Source organism: Paramisgurnus dabryanus, chromosome 12 (assembly GCF_030506205.2).
Source record: "Paramisgurnus dabryanus chromosome 12, PD_genome_1.1, whole genome shotgun sequence".
Lineage (NCBI taxonomy): Eukaryota > Metazoa > Chordata > Actinopteri > Cypriniformes > Cobitidae > Paramisgurnus > Paramisgurnus dabryanus.
Window position 1 is genome coordinate 22891378 of NC_133348.1, and position 10369 is coordinate 22901746.

Consider the following 10369-nt stretch of genomic DNA (forward strand, 5'->3'; position numbering starts at 1 on the left):
TTATTCCAAAATGGACAAATAGTACCAAAATTCTACAAACAATGCCCCATAGTGACAATGTGAAAGAATTTGGACATCTTTGCAAATTTAAAAAAAAATAACGTTTTTGTGCCTCGGGGGGCTGCAGTTTTATGACATTTGTATAACATGCATTACTTTATCATAAATTGTGTGTCAAATCTTAGAAAAATATAGCTACCAACCAACAGCACTGCTTTGTATAATTTAAAATGTAACACTTTACTTGAAGGGGTGTTCATAAGACCTTCATTATCATGACATGACTCGTGTTGTGAACAAGAAAGGGGATTTTATGCAAATCTATGACAACTGACATTAAGTGTCATTTGTTCAATTATATAAATTTTAAGGCAAAGATGGTATTTTTGGATCGTCTTTGTTGTAACAACTTGACATAAACCAATACATCATAACTTGTCATAAATCTGTCACAAACATAACATGGCAGAAAAATGATCAAACTTAAGATACTACCTAGCTTTATAGATTAACATTAAACTGTCAATTAAATGTCATTAAGTGTTAATACTCTGTCAAATAATTTTAAATACCTTAACAAAATGCAACAGACACGTCAAAAGATTATACTTAACTTTATGCATGTGCACAATACATATAAAAACTAACAGAACTTGTTCTTCCTCACAAAGAGGGTTCTGAAATTTACTAAACATTTAATCAATTAATGTAATTAACTGTTTTTGCAGCTATATGAACCCAACACTGCATGGCTTAACCCATCATTGTACTGTTTTCATTTAATTTTAGGTGAATTGGTCTCCAAATGCAATAATCCATTTTTATTTTATTATTAAACACATGGAGGAAACAAACAAAAAAATCATTATGAACTGAAGAATATTCATGTAATAAAACTATTTAAAGTAGTATGAACACTTAATGACATTTTAATGACAAATTATATTGTACCACTGTAGTTGAGGTCAAGAAAAATCTTCATGACGCTGTTATAAAACTATATGACAGAGAATTAGCACTTAATGACATTTTAATGACAAATTCAATTTGTATCACTGGTAAAAAATGGTCAGTTATGATGTATTGGTTAATGTCTAGTTGTCAAAACAAAGGCATCTGCATTAATAATGACATAATAAACGAATGACACTTAATGACAGTTGTCATAAACATGCATAAAATCTCCTTTATGCTCATGGCACAAGTCATGTGATGATTGAAGGTGCACAGCAAAATCACCAGTGTTAAATTAACACTGCTGGTGTTTATATGAGTAACACTAGACCTGGTGGTCCCCATATAAACACCAGCAGTGTTGATTTAACACTGGTGGGTGATTTTGCTGTGTGTCATGTCAGTCTTACGAACACCACTTCAAGTAAAGTATTACCAAAAAAAAAGTTGAGAACCACTGCCCTAACCCAACCCAGTTCTGCCTGGAGCTTCAGTCTTCATTTGCATGTTCACCGGTGCTGTTCTCAGCAGCGTGAGAGGAGGATTACAGCTCTCATTATAGAAGTGTGAGGATTACACCCTGCCTGTCCCAGCATCTTAACACATCCTGCTGGGCTACAAGTAACTTCATATACACACACTTGTGAAAATGAATGAGACAGGGAAGTCCAGTCAACTACAAATGGCAACACAAAATATTTTATTTTAAGATATTTAAGGCATTAATGAAACCACTGCATAATTACAAAAAAAATCAAGCACCACACACCTACTGTACTGTATAATTTCTATCTTAAACTTCAGTCTTTTTTTGGCAACCTGAAAGTTTAACTGCATAATAGTTTAACGGTCACTTTAATCCTTCATGATAACTATGCCACAAGTTCATGCCAAACATTCCTTAGAGATGAAAATAAGATCACATACAAAAATAAAAGCTATACGTTTCAATACAGACATCCACTATGCACCATTTTGCTTCAAGTAAACTCAGACACATGGCATTTCACATTCAATAAAATACACACAAAAACAACAACAAGACACACAAACCCTCCTTCCCCCTTTAGTTATTCAGACCAAATAAGATGATCAAAGCTTTAAACATTATGTAATAAAATAACATTGATCTGTAAAGGCATTTTCTCAAACTTGATTGAGAAAGTCTGTGATGGAAAATAAGGACATCAAACACTGTAAAAAAAGAATTGTTGGTTCAACTTTAAAGGGGACATATCATGAAAATCTGACTTTTTCTGTGTTCAAGTGCTATAATTGGGTCCCCATTGCTTTTATCAACCTACAAAATGGGAAAAAGATCAACCCAGTAACTTAGCTTTGGTAAACCATTTTCTGCAAGCATGTGAAAAAATAGCTCATTGAAATTTGGCTCCCTGTGTGATGTCAGAAGGGGATAATACCGCACCTTAATCTGCACCATCCAACCACAGCACTGTTATTTAGTGCAATGATCAGCACATTTTTGCTCACACCTACAAAGTGGCAATTTAAACATGCTATAATAAATCATCTATATAATATTTTAAGCTAAAACTTCACTTATGTAATCTGGGGACACCAAAGGTTTATTTTACATCTTTAAAGAGTCTTGTAAAATGTCCCCTTTAAAAACTAAGTTACCTGGTTGCAACATAAAAATATTAGTTGACACATTTTTTTTGTTGAATTAACTAAAAATTTTAAGGCAAAGGTAACTTACTTTTTTATTTTAAGGCAACCAGGTTGCTTACTTTACGAAGTTGAACCAACTTTGTATTTTTTTTACAGTGCATAAAAACTTAAGTTAACAAAGTAAACATCTAGTAAGTGGGCATGCAATGAAAAACAGGATCTTTATTATGGCAGTGGTGCAATAATATCTGTTTGGCACTGATATATAAACCAAGATCAGGCTCGGAGAGCTCTGAGAGAGGTTTGGGTAACACAACAGCCTTATTCCAAAGGCATTTAGACATTCGGATAACTGTCTTTAAAACTGTGCATTTATGTAGCAGCTTTAGGATATTTCAAGAAATTTGTAAAATAATACTGGGTACAAGGCAAAAGAACAACAACCAGCAAAGCTTATGCAGTTACATTAACAACTTACGGACATCTGCTTTAAAATTAAACCTCACAGTCTTCATACAGTACTTAAACATCACACTCGTCTAGTAAGGCTACACCTCTTCCTCATCTTCCACCTCTTCCTCATTTTCAGGCATTTGTACTTTAACCCATCCGTCGGCGGCGAGGCTGTGCTTCTTCTGGTGTCGTTTATAATTGTCCCAGTGTCCGGTGGTGTAGCCGCACTCTTGGCACTTATGGGGCTTTTCCCCCGTATGGCGCAACATGTGCCGCTTCAGGTTCATGCTCTGGTTGCAGCTGTAGTTGCAGATGGCGCACTGAAAAGGTTTGGCGCCGGAGTGCACCCGCTGGTGCCTCTTGAGGTTAGCCAGGTTCCCGCAGGCGTAGTCGCATAGGTGGCACTTATAGGGTTTTTCGCCGGTGTGTACTCGATGGTGCCGCTTCAGGTTGTCAAAGTGAGCGGAGGCGTAGTCACATTGCGGGCATTTGTATGGCTTCTCCCCGCTGTGGGTCTTCATGTGGCGGGCCAGGTGGTTGGGGTAGTGGGTGAGGAAGGGGCAAGCGGCGCAGGTGTAGACCTTGTCGCCTCGCTCGGCGGGGCAACCGGCCGTGTCCTTAGTCAGCATCTCCAGTGTGCATTTGGCACAGATTTGGGCTGAGGATCCATCCTCATCATCAAGGGCCATGCCACACAGTCGGCAGGTGAAGGGGAAGAACATGGGGGGTTCGGAAGCAGGCTGTTCTGCGGATGACTGCTGCACCATCCTGATGCCTTCAAAGCTTGGCAAGTAGCTTCCGCCCCTTCCCAAATGAGGACGTGAGTCGACATCTGCAATCGAAGGACATTTGCTGTAAATCTCTCTTTGATTTTCTTTAACATGGACAAACCAAAAGCGCACCTACCTTCGTTTGGGCCGCCATCCACTTCTTTATCTCTCGTAAGTGCTGCTGGGCGATTCAAACTGTTGCCACTTATTGGATGAGGGGGACACTGACCAGGGCTTACAGCTGTATGCATGCGTTGGTGCCTCTTAAGGTTCCCTAAGGAACTGCATGCAAATGTGCAATGGTTGCACTTATAGGGCTTTTCCCCGGTGTGTATGCGCAAATGCCTCTGCAGGTTGACCAGCTGTGCCGACGCATAAGAGCAGAGCGGACAGCCGTACGGCTTTTCCCCATTGTGCGTTTTCATGTGCCTCTTAACGTGGTTCGTATAACGTGATGTAAAACCACAAAGTGTGCATGAGTGGAGCTTCATCGAACCATCGTCACCGCCCGCGCTCTCGTTCCCTCCTTCTCCACACTCCGCTGACAAGCTTAAGTCTGAGCAAAGCTTCCTGTCCACCATGGCGTTTAGGCTCCCTTTGCAGCAACGCATGCAGTAGGGACCCACCAAGTCCATGCTGGGTCCCAGAGGGTCTTCTAGGAGCTGACTGCAGCCCCTGCAAGACAGGTAAGAGGGAAATGAAGGCTCAGAAACCCCCTCCTCCTGTTCACTTTCGGCTGCACGCAGGTCGTCGGCGTCGCTCTCCATGCTGAGACGGCTGAAGGGGGAGCTCTCTTCGTCTCCAAGGGGAAAACCAGGCAGGCTGATGTCAGCTGTACAGGATCACAGCAGAAAACTGTATTAGATTATGCAGCCATTTATGTTTTCTGGGTTGAGATCATGTGCAGGCAGTCACATCCAACAGAAACATACAACAACAATTTAGAAATTATTTTAATACCTGTATTATTTAAAGCATAAACACTACTATAGCAGTTTTAATAATAGCTGAATATGGCTTTAAGAAATGTGACTCAGTCTAGAAAAACCCAAAGTCATTTTTGTGATTTACAGTTTCATACATAAAATCATAAAGTTATTAAATTATCTAAAAATAACTTAAAGACTGAAAGCAATGTGAAATGAATTAATTATTATTAAAATCAAACTTGATGCTTCAAATCTCATCATTAGATTTCGACGTTAGCCTGGATTTCACAAACAGGGTCACAAATGCAAAGACATAAAACGTCAAAGTTACAAAAAAATATATATATTCAGCACAAAATTTCAACAGTCTTCTTACTTACCTACTGATCCAGAATGGGAAAAAGATTTTGATCAAAATAAAGGAAAAAAAAACACAAAGCTGCAGTGTTTCTGCTCACTGTCTTTCTCAACAATTCCTTCCAGCTCCGTCCTCATGCACATACTCTATCGTGTCTGAAGCCCGAACGACCCTTTATATTGGCCGTTTCAGAAACCCCGGGTGGATGATTACCCAGCCTAATGATAATGATGATGACTATAATGGCTCTGATGATGATGATGATGATGAGGGGGAGATGATGATGATGATGATGACAACTATGATAAAGATCCTGAGAAGAGATGATGGTGATGATGATGACGGCAACTAAATTCCTTATTATAATGTGTCCTTGATGGTTGTCTTGATGACCCTTATATAAAAGTGGTTGCACAATGTATTTTTTCCTGATCTGCCAATCTCAAATAGTGTGTTCTGTGAAAATGCCAAAACTAGAGAGATATTTTTTAGGACTGTGAGCTCACGTGTCCCATCTGTATATGAAAGATCACACTGTACAGGCAGAATGTAACAGATCTGCATATTAATATTTAGGAAAAAAACTATGCATCTATCTTTGCACTGTCCATATTTCAAACATATGCCCCACCCCATGACTGCCATTAACACCGCCAACACTGGGATTACTAGTTAAAGCAATTTTTTTATTAATAGCTATTTCAAAAAAACATACTTTTTACAAAACAAACAAGCATTCATTTAAATGACATATTAAAGGATGTTTATATATAGGATTCATTCAAACAGCATGGCTGCCATCTTTGAGGAAAGACAGTTGTATGAACTTCTACCCCCTTCAAAAATAACCATGGTTTTACTACAGTTAAAAAAAACATGGTTACTATCTACAAAAACCACGAGTCTAAGTGTAATTTATAGTTGTGCATAGGTGCTACACGTAGGCTGTGCGTTGTTCTGTGTAGCCTGACTTGCCCCTCCCCAAAATTTGAACAACACGCCTGTTCTATGCGACTGTGTTTGGTCCACTAGAACCCTCCAGTCAGTTAAAAAAAATATATGCGTCACATTTCTTTATAGGCATTTCCGTTTGTGACGGCAAGAACAAAGATGGGACAACTGAGGAGTGATATATTTAACTCAAACTGCAACAAAAGTCACTGACTATTTACTTTCCATCACTGCTGGTCTTCTCAAATCATACAAAAGCTGCTGCTTTTACTTAGTTTGTGGGTTTACTGGCCAAGCTGCTTTTTTTGCTGTTGCACTGCTACTGTGGACGACAACGCAGAAATATATTTAAAAACTGTTGCGTAGCCTATGATGCCGAAGCTATGCCGTAGGACCTACACACAAACACAAAAGACGACATTAGTGATGCACCGATGTATCGGCCGCCGATATTTATCGGCCGATTTTTTATGAATTTGAAACCATCGGCATATCGGCAAAAGCACGAGAAAGGCCGATACCGATTGTTTATTAATTACCTGCATAAAGAAATCCATTATATGTAAAAAATGAGTTAATGTTGTTAATAAAATAAATGCTGAATAGCAAAAACCACCTTTGAAGGTTGTCATGTTGTCTTATTATATTTGTTTTAGCTTAATTTGTGCCTCTCTTATTATGTTGGTCAGTTGAATGTTAATCAGATCCAATCCATGTTCAGTAAAAATAATTTGATGCAGAAATAAACTAGCTAATAGACCAACTGTATAGTGTTGTATACAATTGTTTAATATCGGTATCGGCCAGAAGTTGTCTGTTTAAATCGGTATCGGCCCAAAAAAATCCTATCGGTGCATCCCTAGACGACATGTTTGTCTTATGGCAGCTACCATAGTTTATCTTTGCGTTTTGAAATTAAGGTTGGTTGCAATTCGCAATTTCACCGCTAGATACCGCTAAACAAACAACACTGGAACTGTAAACCATGGTAACCACAAAATAACTATGGTTTTGCAACAAAAACCATCGATAAAATGTGGTTAGTGTAGTAAAACCATGGTTAATTTTCGTAACAGTGACTGTATCAAGACAAATCCTAATAAAGTGAATCTTACAAATATTTATGATAACTTTAACGCCATTCCCCTGCCATCTCGTCAATTAAGAGAAAATGTTTCCCGTCAATCCATATGTCCGCTGTTATTCACCAGGTGGCGCTCTTAAAGAACTTATAAAACATGGAAGCATCCACTAAGGCAAAAAACAATTAAACTTCATGTATGTTTTGATTACCACTCTGAATCTGATTTCTAACTAAGTTAAAAAATTTACAAAAATGCAATTATCTCAACTTTTTGTTCAAAATTTCATATTTTTGAAGAAATTTACCCATATTTGAGAGGTAATAAAAAGAGAACGAATAAAGATATGGTGAAACTTTTTTGTTGTTGTTTGAAAGCAGAGGTCTGTCCTTTCATTTGATATATTGTATGTTTATATATTTAAAGTAGAACATTTTCTGAAAGGCATTAAACTTCTGTGAAAATCATAAAAATGCTGGCTGGCAGCTTTTTTTTTTAAACGCTGACGGAAAAAAAGTTATAAAAGATAAAAAGCTATAGAAGAAAAGGCTTTAAGAGAATTTACTTTTTGAAAAAAGCAAAAAAGTAGTCATAAAAGCATTAAATTCACTCCTAATAATTATGTATTCTGATGGTGTGATACACTGAGCAACAGTCTTTTGTTGACAGAATGATGACTTAACACAAACCTAAGAACTTAACACAAACCAAAACAACAATAAAAATAATCAGACATACATTCCACAAGTTGGTTTATTGGGCTTGGAAGCTTATCTAACTCACCTGAAAACTTTTCAAGGCCTATGATTTTGTCATTGTCAGGATCGGAGAACTCAAGTTCTTGTCCCAGGAGAAAGTCACTCTCAAAGGTAAAGTTTGCTGGACGTACCGTGCCTAAACCATCTTCAGAATCCACTGAAATCAAATACAACTACAATGAATCTGTTTTATAATCAAATTTCTTATCATAAAAGTGTATTTGTTAATAAAAAAGGTCAACCCAAGGACATAAAAGCACCCATAGCTGAGCAAAAACATCTATAATGCATCACTGACTTCTTAGTGTCACAGACTGGAATTTTACTGCCATCTACTGTGATAAAAATCAAATTACGCCCACTTTTTGAGAGGACAGGAGTACTAGGTTATATTTTAGGCAAGTAAGATTTGCCTTTCAGCTAATACATCGCATTTGTATGCGTTATGTCTTGTTAACCATGTTATCAGTTTATTGGAACTGATCAAGACAGAGAACAGTAACCACCCGGCAAGCCAGATCAACACACCCAGAAGCACTATTGTATATTAAAAATATAACAGATGTACAACTAATAACGTTACATCATTAAATATTATAGTTTTGCACTAATAAAGTTAGGACACCTTTTCAAAACTCAATTGTTTATATATTTTCAAACAAAGGCATGGCAAAAGCATACATAGACTGGTAACACAAACACAGGTTAGAAACCATGTTAAATACACATGTCAATAAAAAAACAACTGCTATTTATCAATCATTATATGCTCATAGCAAGTAAGAAACATGCCTGGCAACATTCCTGTATGGTTAGATACTATATATAGGCTAGATATATGACTAGATCGTTTTTAAAAATGGAGCAAATTACTCGTGTAGTTGTTAGTAAAGAAACATCAACCAAAACAACAAACAACTGGGTCAAATGAAACATCGTTTAAATAGTTAATCTGTCAATATGGGATCCAAAATCAACTTACATTTCACAGGCTGTGGATTCTGCTGTTTTCTTCTTGGCATCTTCCAGTCAACCTTTGATATTTGCAACCTCCTCTGGATTCCCTTAAAATGATCAACTCATTCTTCAAAGCAGTCTCTGAGTGTTAGAAACGACACGTTAAACTGCACGCTTTAGCTGGCACGCACTAAGCCATATAACAGTACACAGCGTATCCCAGGAGCTAACGGGCTAATCTTACAGTATCCTTCAAGACAAAATAAAGTCACACGTTATTTACTGCATTTAAATGACATTAGAATCACAGTGCGCCCAAATACATGTCCGTATTAACGCTTTACATGTATTTACATGTAGCTATGTGAATGTTACACGCAGCCTGTTTGCTTATGCTGTCGATATAACACAAATGTAAATGTCTAAACTGAAGCTATATTGTCAAGCTCAGCAGATGTCATAAATATACCTGCTTGTGCCTGACGCGTCAAATAACACTTCACGCCCCTGTAAAACGACAGCGGTCCTTGGAGCACTACTGCTCACGATCCGCCATGTTATAACACATACACCACAAAGAAAGGCAATTAATGCTCTTTTTTTCATAACTTAATTGATCTGTAAATTGCTATTGTATACATTTTTCTTCCGCTACGTTGCGTGTATCCGTTTCCTTCAGTTACGCATTTCCGGGGACATTGAGCCTTTTCTATTTATGTATTTTCCTGTATAAGGAATATTTAGGGGGTTCCAAAATAGCATGCACGATAATGAACCTAAAATAGGCATGTAAGACGTACATTAAAGATTTTTTTTAGTAGTTTTGCAAAACAATTGCTGTTACAATTATTGTTATTTATTTATTTTATTATTTATTATGTTTTATTTTTTGGTTTGTAATCAGTCCGTGTTTGAAATTTAACCACACTTTTACAGTCTAGTGTACAATACAGTATACAACAATAATGTACAATACAAGGTACAATAATGTAAATAAAAATATTCCTTATTTATCTCATAATTTGTATTATGATTAAAATAGCAGTATTAAGGTCTACTTTAAAAGAATTGTCTGTTCTAAAATACCACTCGGTGTTTTAGGACAGACAATCAATGTTTTGCGAAAATAAGTAAGATTGTCAGTTGTGCATTTGACTACTTAATAAATACATTACATAATCATTTACGGACTACTTAATAAATACATTTACCTAATAAATTAAATGTGATTTCTACGTCATTTTAGATCACTGCGATACATCCTCAGTAGGTCAATCATTTCAACCTCTGAGGCAGACTGTGCTGAGGAGGAAACCTCGAGGTTCAAGCAAGGGGATCTCCTCGCCAGCGTCACACGGCGCATCTCCTGTCCAGAAAACGCTTAAAGAAAAGGCGTGTTCTACTTCATGCGACTCTGCGCAGCCTGACTTTAAGGTACCGCGAGAGAAAACTCCAACTTATGTTTTCGAATCGCTCTCGCGGTACTGTGATGTCACACACCGATGGGTCAGCGCAGCGCTGCATG

At 37.5% G+C, this 10369-nt stretch overlaps 1 protein-coding gene across 2 annotated transcripts; it reads right to left on the bottom strand.

Moving 5' to 3' along the window:
- Window positions 1-1631: 1631 nt before the first annotated feature.
- On the bottom strand, window positions 1632-9529 carry znf513a (zinc finger protein 513a). 2 transcript variants are annotated; one of them, XM_065257226.2, is made up of 5 exons: window positions 9314-9529; window positions 8870-8985; window positions 7913-8044; window positions 3946-4641; window positions 1632-3871 (listed from the first exon to the last, which is right to left on the bottom strand). In XM_065257226.2, exons 2-5 carry the CDS (start codon window positions 8907-8909, stop codon window positions 3135-3137), a joined length of 1605 nt encoding a protein of 534 aa, XP_065113298.1. In that variant the 5' UTR covers window positions 8910-8985; window positions 9314-9529; the 3' UTR covers window positions 1632-3134. The 2 variants fall into 2 exon arrangements, with proteins under 2 accessions (XP_065113298.1, XP_065113299.1); XM_065257227.2 differs by lacking the exons at window positions 7913-8044; window positions 8870-8985; window positions 9314-9529 and adding an exon at window positions 5119-7602.
- Between the last annotated feature and the right edge of the window lie 840 nt (window positions 9530-10369).

What these genes read in the sequence shown, in the direction of transcription:
- znf513a (XM_065257226.2), bottom strand. Translation starts at nt 8,909, where the DNA reads ATGCCAAGAAGAAAACAGCAGAATCCACAGCCTGTGAAAT. An exon ending in AGGCCTTGAAAAGTTTTCAG is followed by an intron (nt 4,642 to 7,912) that starts GTGAGTTAGATA and finishes GATCCTGTACAG; the next exon opens with CTGACATCAGCCTGCCTGGT. An exon ending in GGATGGCGGCCCAAACGAAG is followed by an intron (nt 3,872 to 3,945) that starts GTAGGTGCGCTT and finishes CTTCGATTGCAG; the next exon opens with ATGTCGACTCACGTCCTCAT.